General features: G+C 40.8%; 1 protein-coding gene across 2 annotated transcripts in view; it reads right to left on the bottom strand.

Moving 5' to 3' along the window:
- The window catches only part of ppm1bb (protein phosphatase, Mg2+/Mn2+ dependent, 1Bb), a 133,822-nt gene that overhangs the window by 16,894 nt on the left and 95,142 nt on the right, over positions 1-21,786 (bottom strand). For both annotated transcript variants that reach the window (XM_034193143.1, XM_034193144.1), the window contains exons 3-5: positions 18,126-18,243; positions 17,513-17,624; positions 13,028-13,085 (exon numbers count right to left, since the gene is read on the bottom strand). In XM_034193143.1, coding sequence (XP_034049034.1) covers positions 13,028-13,085; positions 17,513-17,624; positions 18,126-18,243 — 288 coding nt within the window. The remainder of the gene's footprint in view (positions 1-13,027; positions 13,086-17,512; positions 17,625-18,125; positions 18,244-21,786) is intronic.

Genomic DNA, 21,786 nt, shown 5'->3' with positions numbered 1-21,786 from the left:
GAAGGTGGGAGGGGTCGTTGAACGACCTGTGGAACGTCACTGTTACGCACAGGGTCGACAGGAGGGAGAGCCGCAGCAGCACCCTGGGGGCGCGCCTCCACCTGCGCAGCGAGAGCCTCCATCCTGCGGTTAAGGAGGACGTTCTGCTCGGTCATTAAATCCAACCGAGCCGTGAAAGCGGTGAGGATCCGCTGCAACTCACCGATCATTCCTCCTGCGGACGCCTGTGCGCCCTGTTCTTCCATTGGCCGTTCAACAGCCGGTTGACGCCCCTCGGGATCCATGACGTTGGCCGAGATATCCTGTTGGGAAAGTGTAAGTACACGGACCCACAACAGGGGGCGCAAATGAACGGACAATGGAATAGGTCAAATAACAACACTTTACTGTTGTGAATGTGCACAACAAATACAACAGATTACAGTAATGGACAAAAGTCAATTCACAAAGGTGTCGTGTGGGCAGGCTCGAAGATAGGAGACGCCTCTCCAAAGTAGAACCAGAACCACACGGTTTCCTCTGCCACCAGACCCCGGGAATACTGGAGCCGCCAAGTCCCGAACTCCCAGGTGGCCACTGCCTCCGTGTGTCGGACCTGGTACTGCTGGCGAGGAACAAAGAACAATTAAATGAGGGCGCGTTTGCACCCAGGAATCCGAACGGCAGGAAAGCTACCTCCACCTCTCGTTGGAAAAGTAATCCACAGAACAACGCACAAAATCCAAAAGGATACAATCCGTCAGCTGAGATATGTTACCTTCCAGGTAGAAACGATATCTCGGCAAAGAGGTGGAGACGTCGTCCTGCTGATATACTCCTGCCATCAGATGATTGGTAACAGCTGTTGCAGGTGATGCGTGACAGCTGTCACCCTGGCTGCTCCTGTGAGGCGGCTGCGCCCTCTGGTGCCTGGAGCCCGCACTCCAGACAGGGCGCCCTCTGGTGGTGGGCCAGCAGTACCTCCTCTTCTGGCGGCCCACACAACATTGTCGTTGTGATTCGTACAGGAACGAAGCTGGATGACGGTTAAATGATGTCTCTGAAAGTCAACGTAAGTCCAGATTTCTTGATTCATTTTGGCTTCAGTGTCCTTCGTTAGTTACATGTGACCGAGGCTTTAGATCAATATTCACACCACTGCAGCACTCCTCATTCCTTGTGGGTTAACAAAAACAATGACAACAAAATTACTTTCCTATACAACGTGGAATTCCCCTCCAGTGGCCATGTCACTCCCTAGAAATCAAACAGCTAAGCAGGTGTTTCTAATGACGCCAAACACACGAGCGAGAGGCTCACTAACCAGAAGTCTCAATTCCAAGATGGCGGCGGATCTTGAAAATCCCCCACTGCTGCATAAGTGGCTGACATGATATTTTCATGAGGGCCACCATGGTGGCCATAACTGAAATTGGATCAGAGGGCCTCGAACAAACTTTGGTGTCCTCATGGGTAGGAGCATGCACACCAAGTTTTAGCTTCATTGGGTCAGTGGCTTCTGAGATGTTTAAAGTGAAAACTGGAAAAGTGGGTCTGGTCACAGTTCAGGGGTCACATCATGGGGGTTCTCCAGAAAAATTTGAAATCTCAGATCCATTCTGGTGCATTTTCAAGTCTATTTACCCACCAAAAGAATCTCCAAAAAAAATGTAAATTTTTGTTGGGTCAGGTCAAGCGTTCCACCCCAGTCTTTTCACACAACTTGTACTGTGCTACTAGCCTTTAATCCAAAAAAACGTACATTGTGGTTCAGAAAAGTACAAAGAAAATGACAATTCAAAGAACTCAAAAATAATAATTCTCAGTATCAATTCAAATGGAACAACAGGAGTATTTATGGCACATCAATGCATCAACTTGTTAAACCTTCACTCAGTTCTGAGTTGTAATAGTTTTGGCAGGAGCTTTAGAGCTGTTAATTATCTCTGTTTTCAAATTCTTGGCCAAATAAAATCCTTATGTGTTTTTACTTCAAGATTAATTTCTGATTACTGTATATTTAAGTTAAAAACTTATGACAACTTAACGTAAAATAGTTTTTTAAATAATAATAATAATAATAATAATAATAATAATAAATATTCTTTAGAAATCTTTGATGTTCATCTGTAAATTAAAGCCAACTTATCTGATGTTGAGATAATTTCTTGATTAACATTATAAGCAGTGGTGGCACAGTTCCGCTAATCTGCTAACCACTAATTAGCAAAGCAAACTTTTTCGTTAGCGGATTAGCTTTTCAGCCAACTTCAAAAACCATCAGCAGACCAATTAGCTTACGCTAAATTTAGTTTCACTAAGTTTTAGTCTTTTTTTTTTTTTTGCTGGCATAGCAAGTAAAACTGAACAGTCAAAAACGTTTGTAAACCCTAAAATCACACGTTAGTTCCTGCCTGTTATGTGTTCAGCAGCAGTGAGGAGCTGAGCTCACTGCTGCTCACCCTGCCCCAGCAGAAGGGACCTGGCTGCTTGGCTGCTACACAAAAAGTCATTGACATTCACAGCATACAGAGCCCCTGATGTGTGGTAAAAGGCATAAACAGCAAAGCAGGTTTGACTTGTGGTTTGATTTAAAAACCAAACTAATTCCGGACGGTTTATTGATATTAATGTTAACTCTGTCATTTTTCAAAGTGAAAATATCACAAGTATCTTTTAGTGTTAAAGTAATGCACTACTTCTGAAAGCTTGAGCATTAAAACTCATTGATGCCAAAAGGCATTATGGGAAAATGAGCCTCCTTATCACTTGCTGGTTGGTTTAATTTATCTCTTAAAAAAAATACAAAAACAACACAAGTTACTATAATGTGTGTTGTTTTTTAACAAATAAGTGTGTATTTGTAAATATGTAATTTTTTCATTTGTACAAAAAGGCATTTGCAAAACTGAAAATTCTGTTTGTTAAGTGTGATTCAGGCAGTGCACCGAATAGTGACCGTGTGACAGTTGGGTGCTATTTACACTCCCCATCCAGTAGTAGATGGCGGTGTTCTATAATCTATAATCCATAGAACACTGCCATCTCCTAGATGGGAGTGTAAATAGCATCCGACTGTCACATGGTCACTGCCTGAATCACACAAACAGAATTTTCAGTTTTGCAAATGCCTTTTGTTTTTACAAAAAAAAAAAAAAAAAAACATATTTACAAATACACATTTATTACTAAAAACCAACACACATGTTACAGTAACGTGTGTTGGTTTTTTACAAATAAATTAAACCAACCAGTGATGAGGAGGCTCATTTTCCCGTAATGTGTTTTGGCATCTGTGAGTTTTAATGCTTAAACTTTCAGAATTACTGCCTTACTTTAAAGACATTTGTGATATTTTCACTTTATCAATAAACCACCCGGAATTAGTTTGTTTTTTAAATCAAACCATAAGTCAAAACTGTTTTGCTGTTTATGCCTTTTGCCACATGTCAAGGGCTCTGCATGCTGTGAATGTAAGTGACTGTTTCTTACAACAATGGGCAGGGCACACAAAGACAAAAGCTCTCACTCATTGTGTTGGGTTTGTGATCACTTTTGATTCTACTCAGAAGCAACGGCGGTGCTTAAACGCAAAACTGGCTTGTCAGTAGCTGACAGTGTACGAGTCCATACTAAAAGTTAGCAGTTAGCTGTAGCTTCCGCTAAATTTTTTTTTTTTTAATCACTTTATTGTTATAAAAGTTAACATTTCAGTTAGTGGAGCAGTGGTTATCGAAGCTAACTTTTTGGTTAGCTGTGCCCATCACTGATTATATGGAATAAAACAGCATGAAAAGTAATGCGTGCATTAAACAAAATTAAATAAGAAACAGCGCTGTACTATTCTCTTTGATTACTTCACAGTTACTTTTGAGATTATTGGCGGCTTGCAAACCAACACGGCACATTACTGCCACCAACTGTTTTGGCGTGGAACTGAATGGAACTAAATGAATGGATTCTGACGTATGCTATCAAAAATAACCCAAAAATATTGACCACATGAGTAAAATCTCGGATTTCAGGTAATTTCCAGGAAACTTTTATCACTGCAAACTAAGGTGTCCTCATGTGTAGGAACATGCACACCAAGTTTCAGCTTCATTGGTTCAGTGGTTTCTGAGAAGATGTTTAAGTGACGAGTGGAAAAGTGGGCGCGATCACAGTCCAGGGGTCACATCAAGGTCAAAATTGAAAATTTCACAAAGCCTGTCAGATATGTTTTTAGGCTTGCTGATTGCTACCCATGTAGCAAATTTCAGCTTAACTACTGCAAAAATAGCTGCCAAATGGCTATATTTATACAAGATATTCAAGATAGCCTCCATGGTGGCCATATTTGAAATTGGATCAGAACACCTCAAACAAACTTTGGTGTCTTCATGGGTAGGAACATGCACACCAAGTTTCAGTTCCACTGGTCCAGTGTTTTCGGAGAAGATGATGATTACACATGCCGCTGCCACACAGGTGACCCATGGCATAAGCCCACTGGACCTTCAGTTCAAGTGAGCCAAAAATAGGCTTTAAACAAGCCCTAAATTTAACTTTCCACCTCTGAACTGATACGACAGTCTTAAGAAACTGTGAACAAGCGTAAAGTTGAAACCGGTATACAGGATAAGGATGTATACCGGCCACCTCTAACATGCAGTCGTGGTTAAGAGGATCTGCTGAAGTTCAAACAAAGCATCGAGGGTGGAGGGGATGTTTTCAGTCATTTTTAAGGTGGCATGGTTACTGGCACCAGGCAGACTGGCTTAATTATTTCAGAAACTGCTGATTTACTGCCATTTTTGCACAGGACTACCTTCAGGGTCTACAGAGAATGGTCAGAAAAGAAAAGAACATCCAGTGAGCGGTGGTTCTCTGGGCAACAACTTGTTACAAGGTATGTGGACAGTTGTCTGTAGCAGATGAGCTCCATACTGGGTGCAACTCCTCACAGCTATAGTGGTAATGGTCCCACCAAAACTGGACAATAGAAGACTGGAAAAAGTTGAGACTTTTCCCGCAAAATACAAATGGTCAGAATTTAGTGTAACCAACATGAAAGCCCTTCATCAACAATTCAGGGCACTAGTAACGTAATGGTGGAGCAACTGCATGATTCCATTATGTCAACATGGATGAAAATCTGACGATTGTTTCCAGCACCTTGCAGAACCCATAGCATGAAGAGCCACAGATCTGTGATCAAGGTCACAAAATGTTTACCTCTGGGACAAACAAAAAAGTCCAGTTGCCTCTCCTTAAAGATATCAGCCCACAATTATTTTCTTTCATGCACAGCTTCCCATGGTGCATGAAGTTTCACTCAAATGCATCAAGCGGTTTAGCAGGAGTTGCACTTATGAAGTCAATATTACATAATGCTTCAATTAAACCAAAGTTCAATCATCTCTCCTTGACTATGGTGAACTGGAAATACTTTCCTTTATGCACATCTTAATATGGTGTGAAGTTTCATCAAAATCCACCATATCCCCATATGCCTGTTTAAGGAATTCAGATAAAGGCACCTTGACACTTGCACGAAATTGATCCCTGCACTGCCGCACAATTCGTCGTGCCATTGCATCCAACTTTATCCCACTTGACGCCACTCCATATAAAATAAACATTTCACAGACGATGACACATTTGCTCTCAGAACTTGGCTGATGAAACCATTCTCTCATCACTCCCAGAATTACAGAGAAATGATCTACAACTGCAGGTTGTCTCAAGCGAGTTGTGTGGTGGAGAATGCATTTGGAATCTTGTCTCAAAGGTAATTATAAATTAATGTGTGCCAGAAGTTTTGAACATTTCTAAATTTTCTTTGTGCACTGGCACGCAAAAAAAATGTTTTGATGCTCACATGAGGCAATTTGAAAAAACAAATAACAAAACTGCAATGGAAGCAGTCTTTTATACAATTATAGGTCACATGACATACAGAAAGTTGCACACCATTCTACAATACAGTGTGCAGTATGTATGAAGAGAGAAAGTCAACATCATTGTTGCACGCGACTGTTTCTAATTTGACAGTGCGGTGCTGAAGTGAGCTAAAATCTGTTTGCTTGTTGAAAATGAGCGGGAGTGAACCACTGAGATGAACACAAACTCTCCACAGTTTGGGTCATGTTTCTGTGTGTGGAATGTGTAGGCTGCATGTGAGCTGCCTTCAGGGGAAAATCCACATTAGGGAACTGAGGTTTTGCTCTGGTAAAGAGTGCAGTGTTGCTGGATCATTCAATACTTTAGTCCAAAGTTCTGCATAATTGTGTTGGAACCCCTGACATTAATATACGTATATACTACAAATCCTGTTCACTGTCATAATACAAATAATGGTGAAAGCAATATGAGACCATATACTGAAATAATTTGGTACTTCATATCAATAAAAACCATAAACGCTTCTAAAGGCATAAAAGGGCTCGCTATAAACTCTTGAAATGTAAAATCTAATATCTTTGATTTGTACTAAGTGGCTTTTGACTGTTTATGCAGGCCACATTACCGCAAAATGTTATTTGTGCCTCAAATGTTGAAATGAAGTGGTCAGACATGGTTTTTCCTTTATAACAATGTTTATTATAAAACTTAATGTAAAGTTATTGGGTTATTGTTTATCATGTGACATTCTGGAAATTGGCTGTGTATCTCCCTGCTTCCCCATTGCTGATGGGTTCTCCACAGCAAATCAAATCTGCATGTTTATTTGGCACAGGTTTTATGCCGAGTGCCCTTCCTGATGCAACTCCACATTACATAGAGAATAAACATGGGTGGTTTGAACTGGGAACCTTCTGCTTTGGAAGCAAATGCACTGACCACTTGGCTACCATTTAAGGTGGTAATATATAAAATACACTGTTCAATTCGACATTCAAATTTGCCTCAGCAGTAAAACGGACATTATTTAATTTAGTCAAACTTCTTGCTTTATTTATTTTTTAAATAATGGGTTCAAGCGCCAGAACCATTTAAAAAGTATCAATATAACACCAGAATGCCAAAAACAATAACAAAAACAATGATACCCAGTCCTACTTATCATACTGGTTGTATTTCCTAATGATTTGTGTAAATGACATCTAAGTCATATTCATTGACTTGCACATATTCATGCATCCATCACTTGGCTAATGGAAAGAAAACTGCTTGTAAAACGATTCAATCATTATATTTAGGATTATGCCTGTGTGTCCAATTACTTATGGGCACTCGGGGGGGGGGGGGGGGGGCGGCGCTTGGGGACCATATGTCAGTGTGTCCAGTTACTTATGGTCACTAACCATAACCGGGGGACTATATATAAAAATGGCTCCATTTCCAAAATGTTGAAAGGTTCTTTTTTCTTTTGCTAAACCCTTTGACTTAAAGCTGAAAGTCTGCATGATAGGCACATCTTGATTATTTTATTTCAACTCTATTATGGCGGCATAAAGAGACAAAATTATAAAAACTGTCACTGTCCAAATACACATGGACCTGCCTGTTTGAAATTGCTCATGACAGTACTTAATATTGTGTGTTGTTATGCATTTTCTCCACAACATTCTGGAGGACAACAATGTGGGATCCAAAGTTACTTTTGGTTGCTGATCTTCAGACTTGGCAAATCTGTGCATTAGTCCAGTCCTGGCTATTGATTTGGTCTGAATCTTACTATACTTTATTTACAGCTCTGACACAGCTTTTTGCTCTACATTTAAATAAACTCAATGAGATGTACCGTATTTTCCAGAGCATAAGCTACACTGGTCCAAAAATGCCTCTTTAAGAGAAAGACAAAAAAAACAACAACAAAAAAAACATATATAACTCGCATGGGAGTACAAGTTGCATTTATCACTTCATGGAAGAAGCAGCAAAATGGATTTAATCACTGTATTATTCATTTATAAGGCACACAGCGTAAAGGAGCACAGCTATCGAGCTAATTAATGTTACTATAAAGACACAAAATGCACAAAACACACTGACATGAAGGTCTGATCGTTTTATCTGGAGCCCAACATGAAGAAAAGCTCAAAATAATAATGCCATCACAATCGCTCATTTAAAGAATGCTTCAAGTGTGACCCAACTGTTTTAAACTTGTGCTGAAAGTAATCAATCCCTGTTCCGAAGTCTCCACCTCTCTCGTTTTTTAAAACGAAAAGTCTGGTTAATTGTTAATTAATTGTTTCTCATTTAAAGTGTAAAGTCGTGGTTAGGGATGGGTACTGATAAGGTTTTATCGATATCGATGCCATTATCGATTCTGCTTATCGATCCCGATTCCTTATCGATACCTTGTGAATTTTGTACTAAAAGTAGGCTTTACAGGTTTTCTATGTATTTCCTTGAGTCTTAAAGTAAATAAATATGAAATTGGTCACTGTATCCTTGATCTCTGGACATAAATAACAATAAACAAAACTGTGTTTCACTTTGAAGTTATTAATTCAGACTGAATTCTATCGTTCTATCTTGACTTGTCAGAGAGCCGTGCAACGTTTGGAGCTGTGTGAACAGAACGGAGGATATTCTCGTTTCTTTCTCGCAACAAGACAGGAGTCCCAGTTAGTAACTTTAATCCGCACAAAAGTGAATCACAACTCATATTCAGGGATGAAAGTGGTGAAAAACAAAAAAAAAAACCTGAAACCCAAAATTATCCCCCCAACACCACCTGCACGAAAATGTTTGAATTCTAGAAGCTCTGAAATGCAATCTGGGACTATTCCAGACAATAAACTGCTGAATCCATTTAGGTGAGAAAAAAAATATACAACTTTCCTTATTCAAATTCATTCCAGTAGTATTCTGCTCTTACTAGGATGCAGCAGTTTTCTAGTTTGGCAGAAAGTTCTGGAGGAAATCACTGAAGAAATTAACAAACTGAAAATATGGTTTGACCGAAACAAACTGTCATTAAACTTAAATAAGACAGGGATGAAATGGAGGTGTGAGAGTCACTAGGTGTTCACAGGAAACATTTATTTCTGTAAGTATTTATTTATTTATGTTAGTTGCTATTATATATTTTCTGTTGTGTTTCTATTCAGGTTCTTTTTGTCTCTTTCTCTAAAATTGTATATAATAATCATTAGATTATTAATATATAAGCAAAAATAAATTTAAGGAATATTACAATTTGAAAACAAATGCACCCGAACGTGATGACGGCTGCAATTGCTAAATGTTAACTTTTAACATTGAAAATGCCATAGACATGCTAACGCGTTAGCATCGCTCCCGTTTTTAAGTTATAAAATACATCTATCAACTGTTTCAGAAGACCATAACAGGTCAGTTTAACATAGAAAAGGTAAATAATACTCACAGACGTATGCTCTTTAGGGTTTTAGCGGGGGAAAATTAAGCGAAAGAAAGAAATAAACGAAGCAATCAACCGAAGCGTTGCTTCAATCTGCGAACCACGCTTCGATTGGTTCAAGGTTCAAAGCAAAGCCGCGCTGCAGAAAAGTTGATTAAGGACCCGCTGCAGGGTCTGTAATCAATGTAGAGAAATTATCATTTTCCTGACAAACACCCGCCAAAACAACGGCCACTCTGAAGGACCGATAACAGAATCGTTAAGCACAAAGCTTATTGATGTCGGTGGATCGAATCATTTCTTAACGATACCCGAAAGGAACCAGTTCTCGATACCCATCCCTAGTCGTGGTCATGAATTGTGATTTTTTTTTCCATACGTAAGTCTCACCTGAGTATAACTCCCAGGACCTCTCAAACTAGTTAAAAAAACAAAAAAACATACGCCGAAAAATATGGTAGTAAGTATAAATACACTCAACAAAAATATAAACGCAACACTTTTGGTTTTGCTCCCATTTTGTATGAGATGAACTCAAAGATCTAAAACTTTTTCCACATACACAATATCACCATTTCCCTCAAATATTGTTCACAAACCAGTCTAAATCTGTGATAGTGAGCACTTCTCCTTTGCTGAGATAATCCATCCCACCTCACAGGTGTGCCATACCAAGATGCTGATTAGACACCATGATTAGTGCACAGGTGTGCCTTAGACTGCCCACAATAAAAGGCCACTCTGAAAGGTGCAGTTTTATCACACAGCACAATGCCACAGATGTCGCAAGATTTGAGGGAGCGTGCAGTTGGCATGCTGACAGCAGGAATGTCAACCAGAGCTGTTACTCGTGTATTGAATGTTCATGTCTCTACCATAAGCCGTCTCCAAAGTCGTTTCAGAGAATTTGGCAGTACATCCAACCAGCCTCACAACCGCAGACCACGTGTAACCACACCAGCCCAGGACCTCCACATCCAGCATGTTCACCTCCAAGATCGTCTGAGACTAGCCACTCGGACAGCTGCTGAAACAATTGGTTTGCATAACCAAAGAATTTCTGCACAAACTGTCAGAAACCGTCTCAAGGAAGCTTATCTGCATGCTCGTCGTCCTCATCGGGGTCTCGACCTGACTCCAGTTTGTCGTCGTAACCGACTTGAGTGGGCAAATGCTCACATTCGCTGGCGTTTGGCACGTTGGAGAGGTGTTCTCTTCACGGATGATGCGAAGGAGATGTGTTGCACTGCATGAGGCAAATGGTGGTCACACCAGATACTGACTGGTATCCCCCCCCAATAAAACAAAACTGCACCTTTCAGAGTGGCCTTTTATTGTGGGCAGTCTAAGGCACACCTGTGCACTAATCATGGTGTCTAATCAGCATCTTGGTATGGCACACCTGTGAGGTGGGATGGATTATCTCAGCAAAGGAGAAGTGCTCACTATCACAGATTTAGACTGGTTTGTGAACAATATTTGAGGGAAATGGTGATATTGTGTATGTGGAAAAAGTTTTAGATCTTTGAGTTCATCTCATACAAAATGGGAGCAAAACCAAAAGTGTTGCGTTTATATTTTTGTTGAGTATACAAACATTTTATTTACAGTTTCACATGCACCACTGTGCACATATTTGTGCAGCATTTGTCACCACAAAAAACACAATTTGTTTCATTTTGCAGAATTGGAGGCAGATTCATACCAGCCTTTCCTGACGCTTCTGCCTTCATGTGACCACGACCTTATACTGACGTACTGTGCATCCAGAAAGTATTCACAGCACTATTTCTTTTCACATTTTGTTTTGTTACATCCTTATTCCAAAATGGATAAAATTCATTTTCCCCCTCAATATTCTACATGCAATACACCATAATGACAATATGAAAAAAAGTTTTGTTTGTTTAAGATTTTCTGCAAATTCATTAAAAATAAAAACTAAGAAACAGCCTTTGCCATGAAGCTCAAAACTGAGCACAGGTGTATCCTGTTTCCACTGATCATCCTTGAGATGTTTCAACAGCTTAATTGGAGTCCAACTTTGGTAAATTCAGTTCATTGGACATGATTTGGAAAGTCATACACCTGTCTACACCCATCATCCGCAAAATGGAAGAAGTTCAGATCCACCAAGACTCTTTCTAGAGCTGGCCCCCAGAGTGATGGGGGGACGGGCCTTAGCATTCCTCTGAAGAGAGGAGAACCTTCCAGAAGGCCAACCATCTCTGCAGCAATCCACCAATCAGGCCTGTATGGTGGAGTGTCCAGACAGAAGCCACTCCTTAGTAAAAGGCACATGGCAGCCCACCTGGAGTTTGCCAAAAGGCACCTGAAGGACTCTCAGACAATGAGAAACAAAATTCTCTGCTCTGATGAGAGAAAGATTGAACTCTTTGGCGTGAATGCCAGGTGTCATATTTGGAGGAAACTAGGCACCATCCCTACAGTGAAGCATGGTGGTGGCAGCGTCATGCTGTTGGTATGTTTTTCAGAGGCAGGAACTGGGAGACAAGTCAGGACTGAGGGAAAGATAAATGCAGCAATGTACAGAGACATCCAGGATGAAAACCTGCTCCAGAGTGCTCTTGACCTCAGACTGGGGTGACGATTCATCTTTCAGCAGGACACTGACCCTAAACACACAGCCAAGATATCAAAGGACTGACTTCAGGACAACTCTGTGAATGTCCTTGAGTGGCCCGGCCAGAGCCCAGACCTGAATCCAACTGAACATCTCTGCTTGTGGCATCATATTCAAGAAAACTTGAGACTGTAACTGCTGCCAAAAGTACATCAACAAAGTATTCAGCAAAGGGTGTAAACAGTTATGTACATGTGATTTCTTAGTGTTTTTATTTTTAATAAATTTGCAAATATATATATATTTTCATGTTGTCATTATGGGTGTTGTGAGTTGAATTTTGAGGGGCAAAAATAAATTGACTCCATTCTGAAATAAGGCTGTAACATAACAAAATGTGGAAAAACTGAAGGGCTGTGAATGCTTTCAGGATGCACTGTATGTCCAGGAAAAGAGTTATCAGCAGGGGTTTTACTTGCAAAGAAACAATTATAAAAGTGTGGAGCCAGATATGCTCACTATCCCCATTCCTAAAGATCCGGTGCCAGAAGCAAGTAGACTCCATTAGTGTGTGATGTTTATCATTTGACATGCAATCAAAGTTGCAATGAGAAACCTTGATGTAGAACAACTGTCACTGCTGTGTGCAGGGGTTTCAGTGCGATTTACTGACACCTCATTAAATATGAACAATGTTTAAAAGGACTAAATTGGTTTCTGTTCCAGTTGTTGACAAGTAGGCAGCAACAGTGTCTGTAGTAGGAGGCAAAATCGCTGCCTGCCGTCCGTTACTCAGATGGCAGGCGGTTAGTTTATATCATCGCAAACTTTAAGTGTCCCCCTGGAAGAACAAAATTCATCAGGGGCACCAACTAATGTGCATCTCCGATTTACAAAGACACGCACAAACCCTGAACTCCTCTGCATAACGTTTCAGTGCTCATCATGGACCTCTACTACACTTCCCAGTGGTACTTTATTAAGCCTATATCTTCCCATGCCTTACACCTCAAGCCCATTCATTCATTTACACAATCACACGTAGACAGAAGGGTGTGTTTCATTGTCTGTGCTGGTGTGTGATTCTCATTTATAAGGTGAAGGTGTAAATTTGAATGGGTGATGAGTTGGAGAGAATAACTCACCCCCTCCTCTTCTCTATGAGGGTTCAGCTTGTTGTACACCGCCTCGATCACACTCCGTCTGCAAACACAAAACCAGCAAGTACCACGCTGCTTAGATAAGACTGACTCTCTACGTAACACTATAGATCTGCTCATTCACTGCAAATTCATAGTGGTTGTGTTTATAATGGAACGCAGCAAGCAAGTGAATGTATAAGTGATCAATTATGCACTGCATAAAGAGACTTCAGTCTCTTAATGTATAAGTGCATTCATATGCTGAAGTGAGTTTATGAAAGCTAATGCATGGGTGGATATTTTTGGGTGTGGTGATGGCAGTGGGGCACTCTGCCACAATGAGTTCAACTCTAGTGGGGTTGAGTGTGGCAGAGCCTCCCTCTGCTTCTGTCAACATTCGAGCAACTTTTGCTTCTTTTTGTTGGTAAACAAGCAGTGATCACTTGGGCGGCCACCAGTGGTGGGCATAGTTCAGCTAATCCGATAATAGATACACTCAACAAAAATATAAACGCAACACTTTTGGTTTTGCTCCCATTTTGTATGAGATGAACTCAAAGATCTAAAACTTTTCCACATACACAATATCACCATTTCCCTCAAATATTGTTCACAAACCAGTCTAAATCTGTGATAGTGAGCACTTCTCCTTTGCTGGGATAATCCATCCCACCTCACAGGTGTGCCATATCAAGATGCTGATTAGACACCATGATTAGTGCACAGGTGTGCCTTAGACTGCCCACAATAAAAGGCCATTCTGAAAGGTGCAGTTTTATCACACAGCACAATGCCACAGATGTCGCAAGATTTGAGGGAGCGTGCAATTGGCATGCTGACAGCAGGAATGTCAACCAGAGCTGTTGCTCGTGTATTGAATGTTCATTTCTCTACCATAAGCAGTCTCCAAAGGCGTTTCAGAGAATTTAGCAGTACATCCAACCAGCCTCACAACCGCAGACCACGTGTAACCACACCAGCCCAGGACCTCCACATCCAGCATGTTCACCTCCAAGATCGTCTGAGACCAGCCACTCGGACAGCTGCTGAAACAATCGGTTTGCATAACCAAAGAATTTCTGCACAAACTGTCAGAAACCGTCTCAGGGAAGCTCATCTGCATGCTCGTCGTCCTCATCGGGGTCTCGACCTGACTCCAGTTCGTCATCGTAACTGACTTGAGTGGACAAATGCTCACATTCGCTGGCGTTTGGCACGTTGGAGAGGTGTTCTCTTCACGGATGAATCCCGGTTCACACTGTTCAGGGCAGATGGCAGACAGCGTGTGTGGCATCGTGTGGGTGAGCGGTTTTCTGATGTCAGTGTTGTGGATCGAGTGGCCCATGGTGGCGGTGGGGTTATGGTATGGGCAGGCGTCTGTTATGGATGAAGAACACAGGTGCATTTTATTGATGGCATTTTGAATGCACAGAGATACCGTGACGAGATCCTGAGGCCCATTGTTGTGCCATACATCCAAGAACATCACCTCATGTTGCAGCAGGATAATGCACGGCCCCATGTTGCAAGGATCTGTACACAATTCTTGGAAGCTGAAAATGTCCCATTTCTTGCATGGCCGGCATACTCACCGGACATGTCACCCATTGAGCATGTTTGGGATGCTCTGGACCGGCGTATACGACAGCGTGTACCAGTTCCTGCCAATATCCAGCAACTTTGCACAGCCATTGAAGAGGAGTGGACCAACATTCCACAGGCCACAATTGACAACCTGATCAACTCTATGCGAAGGAGATGTGTTGCACTGCATGAGGCAAATGGTGGTCACACCAGATACTGACTGGTATCCCCCCCCCCAATAAAACAAAACTGCACCTTTCAGAGTGGCCTTTTATTGTGGGCAGTCTAAGGCACACCTGTGCACTAATCATGGTGTCTAATCAGCATCCTGATATGGCACACCTGTGAGGTGGGATGGATTAACTCAGCAAAGGAGAAGTGCTCACTATCACAGATTTAGACTGGTTTGTGAACAATATTTGAGGGAAATGGTGATATTGTGTTTGTGGAAAAAGTTTTAGATCTTTGAGTTCATCTCATACAAAATGGGAGCAAAACCAAAAGTGTTGCGTTTATATTTTTGTTGAGTGTAATTATCGAAGCTAATGTTTTTGCTAGTGGATTAGCTTTTCAGATATTGGACCAATTATCTTCCGATAAATTTAGTTCCGATAATTTTCAGTCCGATAACATTTTCTTTTGCTGGTAAAGTGAGCAAAGATTAACACTACAACATTACAACATTTGTAAACGCTAAAATCAAACATTTTAGTGCATCTGTTGTGTATTTGTGGCAGACTGGCTGCCTGTCGCTTGGTGATGATGTCATCATTAAGCACAAGACGTGATTGGTCGATGCAGGGAGCCTTGTGGGTAGTGTAGTTCAGGTTCACTTTGGACGTTACACTGTTACCGTCTACTCGACACAAACAAAAAGGACTAATTTTAACATTATTTTGTTTTAATTCTTTGTGGCTGACAGGATCATTTAATCGCCAAGAGGTGGGGAAGAGGAGCTCTCATAGCACAGCTGTGTGTACAGAGGGACTTTTTTTTTCACCGTTTAAACACTGTTTTGGATAAAAAAAAAGAAAAGGAGGCTTTATTTCTTCAGATGAATCCCACTGAAACTAACAGGTAAGAATTTATATTTACTAACATGTCTTTTACTCTGACAGTCAATGTATTAATGGATGTATTTCAGTTGTTTAAGCCACAGGGTTCGTTCGTTTTTATGCGTTGTGATCCTAGAATTTACCCTGCAGAGAAAAGTGAAAGTGAAACTGGTTTATCAGAAGCCGACAGTGTAACCTGATGTGGCCGCATCCGAATCAATACTAACAGTTATCGGTTATCTGTAATAAAGATAAATATTTTAGCAGTTTATCGGTTTAGCGTCATAAAAGATAACTTTTCAGTTATCGGATTAATGGTTATCAAAGCTACCTTTTTGGTTAGCTGTGCCCACCAATGGTGGTCACCATATCTTAGCTTTTAAAAATGAAGGAAAGCTGACATGCTGATTTCAAGTTACATGTACCAATTCCCAGCATGCATGCAATGCCAGCATTATTCTCTGCAATGAGTCCAACAGGTCTGGTGGATATCATCTGGTGTGTCAATATCCACCAAATTTCAATCAACTGTCCCAAGAGAGGAGTAGAACAAGACAGCATTTATTGTTGTTGAATTATTGTGTTAACTTGGGAGGGGATGGACTCATTTATCCATTCCAAAACCTTGGAAATATTAACATAAAGTGAGTACAAAAGCTTTCTTCATGCCATTAGTTTGGTAAACATCAACTGTAAATTACAAGAACTGGGGAATAATCAACATTAGTTTGTTATCTTTGGTTAATCATCTACCACTGATTTAAAGCACACTGTCTATGGGACGGCAGATAAGCTTGATGAAGATGGCTACAAAATGTGAATTCTGCATGAGTACCTTCAGTGACAAGGTTCTGAAACTATGTATACTACATTCTTTCCACTTTATGAACAGGTTCTTCTCAATTGCTGGTAAGAAGATTGTTTGATTGAGAAGGTCTGGGGTGAGTTAGAGAGATTTTCACAAGGACCCTACAAAACATCTAAAGCCCTATTTGGATAGGATTAACTTTATATGGGGAGGCAGAGCAACTTTATATGGGGAGGCAGAGCAATGCAATTTTACCACAATATTTATGTACAATTTGTATGGTAAAACAAAGCTCAGTGTAAGTGAGCAATGGGAATGTCTACTCAATAAACAGACCTGATGCACCACAGGCACTCCTCCAAAAAATAAAAATAAAAAAGAAGGGGAGGGGGGTTACTAGAATGGATTTGTATCGACAGTCAGTTTTCTATTATCTAGCGTCTGTTTGGTTACTTGTTGGCTTCACTTTCATGGTCAGAGCACCTATGATGCAAGCACAAAACAAGCATGTCATATCACACAGTTGTTTTTATCTGCACGCAGAGGTGTGCAATGTACTCTGTGTGCCAAAAGCAGAGCAGGTGCGCCAAAGCTACACAGTGCGGGGAGGCACAGAGGTGAGACACTGACATCAACTTGATTACATGATGTCGTAGCCATGAGAAATACTATGTTAACTGTCTGGTGCTGGTGTGATTATTTTCAAAATTTAGAAAAAATAACCGGAAATGTTCACCACTTACATAAAAGCCCAGATTTCCGGCAATTCCCGGAAAACGTCCATTACTGTGAAAGCCATTCTGTGTGCTTGTTTATGGTGAAGAATGCGTCATCTAAACAGCTTGTCAGCGATTCAAATAAATAACCGTTTGCTTACATGATTCATTTTGTTGAACCTATATCATGATGAATTAAGGTGCTGAAGTCACTTCTCAATGAAAATAAGTCCAACCCTAAATTAGCAGCGTATACTTAATGAAGGGGGCAATGAGTCCAAATTTCATATATGTTGCTAAATCTTGTTTCAAGGTGAGTATTTACTTGCTGGCCAGGCCTCCACCCGGTGGAAGGTTAGGGATGTTCTCTGTGGCAATGCTCCTCAGAACAGACATCAGGTCAGGGACTCCCGACTCTCCACAGTTACCCAGAAGCTCTACAAACAGAAGAAAGGGGTCTCGTGAGAGATTAGTTGCTGGAACTTATCAAAAACATCAAGTGTAGGAACAAACACTTTGTTTTTTGACAGATTCTGGAAAAATTATGCCAGGGAGTGGTTTAAAAAAAAAAAAAAAAAGTCTTGATACTGTCGAACTTGATGTTGGTGCTCTACTGCGGTGCAGACCAGTTTCAAATGTTTGAACTCTCTAAAGACTGTTGACTTTGCCCTGGTTATTTACACAGAAACTAAGCACAGCATGCAGCTCCTTGCTTAATGAAACGTGAAAAAAAAAAACATTCCCCGCCCCCCAATTGGCAGTGAAAATCATCCACACTAAGAGAAAACTGTAGGTGTTTATAAGTTTATCATCTATTTTTAAATGGTTCATCAGCCATAGTGAAACATTTTACTTACACACTTAGTGACAAATACACTCAGTATTTGCATCGTGCTGACATGTGTGATGTCACGAGTGTACATATTTAGTGTGCTAACCCTCGACACGAGTCTCCAGGTATTTATCCAACTCCTCTTCTTTCTTCACAGCCTCCTCTGAAACCTTTGGAGCTCCGGCTAAACACACCAACACCACACTCATATTGTCTCTGCTACCCTGCAGGACACGCACAGCAAGAGACATAGCAAAGAACAAATTTTCAGTATTTAGCATATATTTTCATACACAACCTTTGAAAATCATTCACTGCTTTGGGCTTTTTTTTCTTTCTTTTTTTTTTATTGCACTACAAAAGTTTTAAAACAGCTATTTCACACAATGACAAATCTATGGTGTTTAATCTCAAAAGGAAGACATCTGCACAACATGATCTACAGACAGGCCCATAATTATTGGTACAGTGAGAATTTTTGTAATTTTCATCTGTACATGATCATAATGAACCAGTCAAGATGCACTTCAATTTTTTTTGTTACCACAATATCTCAAAAATAAGAAATGTTATCATCTCGCCATTCATTAAATGAAGAAAACATATAAAATGAAGACAAATCCTTTGAACTTTGATATACCACATCAACTGAAAAAGCAAACTTGCAATACTCCATATACATTTTTGCTACTTGCTTAAAGAAAGGCGAAAAAAAGAAAAAGAAATAGGCACGCACCAAAGTATCAGGAAAATAGCTGTATGGGCCAATAAAAGCTCAAAAAGTTAATTATTGTATCTGAAGATATGAAAATTTGCACAGAAGAAACTATTCCCTTCAAGAGCAGGTCAGATGTCAACATCTTGCCATTGTTTGGAAACTGCGCTGCGATTCACCGGGGAAATGTATTATGGAATATGTTGTTTCTATGGGGATTTTAGCCTAACATGGTGGCCTGAAGACACCTTTTATTACATTTGTTGTCAAATTATGGATGGTGAATTAAAGCAGCGATTCATGATGGAATGAATCGTCCATGTGTGTTGAAATGACATCATCTTTTAAAAGAAGCCGCTAACGTGATGCCAACAAGGTTAGAGCCCGCCTGCCCTGTGTACACAAGCATGTGTGCCCACAGACGCTGCTTCTAACAAAGCAGAGGTGTTTATTTCTTTGCAGCAAAAACCTACTGTGCTGTTTAAAAAGAAAAACAAACAGCTGACGTTGTGTGTCAGCCTCATCGAGCTGAAGCTCATGGGAAAGGATTAAACATAATATTATAAGGCCCCGGAGTTTCTCCAACACCAAACTCCACAGATTTCACACTAACGCACTCTGTCTCCACTCCAAATGCTCTTTATGACTCCTACTTCTCTCCCTCTCCAACAGACGTAACTCCACAACAATTTAACCCTTTACAAACTCACAGTTAAACACAAACATTCAGCTGCTTCCAAGATATCACATTATTTTAACTGACTGTCACAGAGCCTTTTATGGATCAGAGAAAAAAAACAAACAAACAAAAAAAAAAAACACAAAGCTGTCCCAAAGAAATATTTTCTAATTATTTTCTAGTGTTATGTGAGTAATGATGAAGAGTATCACTTGCATTGTGAGGGAACATCAGTACGTTATGACATTTTAGTGATATAGTGCGTTTCTCTGGATATGATCCAGTGAACCACAGTGGCTGGAAAAGGCCAAAGACGCGCCCACGTTTCACCTGACAGATTGTTACTTTCAGGAGGTGGTGATGGACCAGTTGTCTCACTGGGCGCTTGCCATCCAGAGCCCAAAGCAGGTCTGTACTGTGGTTGATTCAGCAGAGTGTGGTACCAGCACTGCTCACAAACATGAAATAATGAGGTTTTGTCTACAATAAACTGTTTTGTGAGGATTATGTCAGAGAAGCATTAGGCAAACCTGTTCCAAGTACCAGAAGATTTTCACTTTTATTTGAAAAGCTCTATCACTTAATGTGACATATCTTTTATTTTGTGCGGTCGAGAGCTGACTGTCATTGGTTTGTTGCACTGCCAATTGTGACTCAGACATATGGGTCTTAATTTCATTGTTTTTGTGAAAATTAAAATGTGGCACTAGCATACAAGTTGCATCTCATACAAGTGCAACTGACAGGATTTTTCTGTGGCCCGGGAAAAGGAAGTCTGGGGCCCCTGCTAGAGCTGCTGCAACTCGATCCCGGATAAGAGGTTGAAGATGAGTGATGAGTGAGTGATTCACATCATATACAATGCACTTTGTTCAGAGTTTTGTTTTTTTTTGGGGGGGGGGATGACATTATTTTGGCAAAATACAACTCCTGCAGTGCCACTCTTTGGTCTCGCAAGGCAATAAGCAGCTGAAACACAATCATATCTGAAAGCACTTAGAGACTGACACTTGAGACACTATCAGAGTAAGCATGGAGGTTATATTTGGTGATCAGAGGACAAGTTTGAGTCAAATGAATCCAAAGCACATGACAAAGGGAGTGGCTGTAAAAGACTGATGGGGATGCAGGTGAAAAGAACAGAATTCTCTACGAGTTACAACAGCTAATAAAGTCTATTTTATTAATTTTTAATTAAATATTTCATATAAAATCCCAGGATTTTGCCAACATAAATGTAACACCAGATTAGTCCACACGCACCCATATCATTACCCGAGGCCAACATATGGCCATCGGGTGTTTACGAAGACCTGGCGTCCATCCGTCTGTCTGTGTACAGCACAAGTCCAGTTCTATTACTGCCACAGTCTTCAAATTCACAGGGAACATTCTTGGGACACAGACCTTGGACAGGTTCAAAGATGGCTAACACTGACGTATTTTAAGAGGTTAAAAAGTCACATTCTGTTTGAATCTGTTCTGCTTTGTTTTTGAATGGCGGGGGGTGACAATCAGAGTAGATCTGCACCGTGACGTCAGTGGCTGGTCTCTTCAAAATGCCTTTGCTTTGTGTTTATATGCATGTCACTTCTAAACACTTCTAAAACTAAAAACTCTGTTTTTTTGTAACCTAGTAACAACTCTGGAGTGATTTATAAGGCATTTAGCAGATGTTAGCATGTGTGTTAACATCTGCTAAAATGGTAAATGGACTGCATTTATATAGCGCTTTTCCATCTACATCAAACGCTCAAAGCACTTTATAAATAATGCCTCACATTCACCCCAATGTGAGGGTGCTGCCATACGAGGCGCTCACTACACGCCGGGAGCAATATGGGATTAAAGACCTTGCCCAAGGACCCTTAGCGATTTTCCAGTCAGGCTGGGATTTGAATCAAGGATCTTCTGGTCTCAATCCCAATGCCTTAACCATTAGACCATCACCTATCCCAACTCAAAGCTAACTTGGTATGGATTAAATTTGTCTTATTAAGACCTGCGGACGGGTCCGCGCGTCGGCTCGCAGCTGCCGCGATGCTCCGCCACAGGAAAAACACCTCTGTTGGAAGCCTTAAGGACAAGTTGGAACATGTCCAGCTGTTAAACAATTTCTCATATACTCACTCCACTGAAAGCCATCAAAAGCCGCCTGGATTTTACAAATGGTTATCAACACGGAGGTGTTTCCTGTGCCGCCGCACCGCGCCGGCTGCGTCCCGACGCGCGGACCCGTCTGCACGTCTTTCATTAAAAAAAAATCTCCTTTAACAGTGGAATATCCGGATAAAATGCTGAAACCGACTTCTTCTGAAACTTCTCTGTTCTCTCACGACGTCCTGGATCAACAGAGCCTGAAATGTGGAGGTT

Source organism: Thalassophryne amazonica, chromosome 18, assembly GCF_902500255.1.
Source record: "Thalassophryne amazonica chromosome 18, fThaAma1.1, whole genome shotgun sequence".
NCBI classification, from domain to species: Eukaryota; Metazoa; Chordata; class Actinopteri; order Batrachoidiformes; family Batrachoididae; genus Thalassophryne; species Thalassophryne amazonica.
Note: the sequence above shows the minus strand (reverse complement) of the source record. Positions and strands in the feature narration are given on the sequence as shown.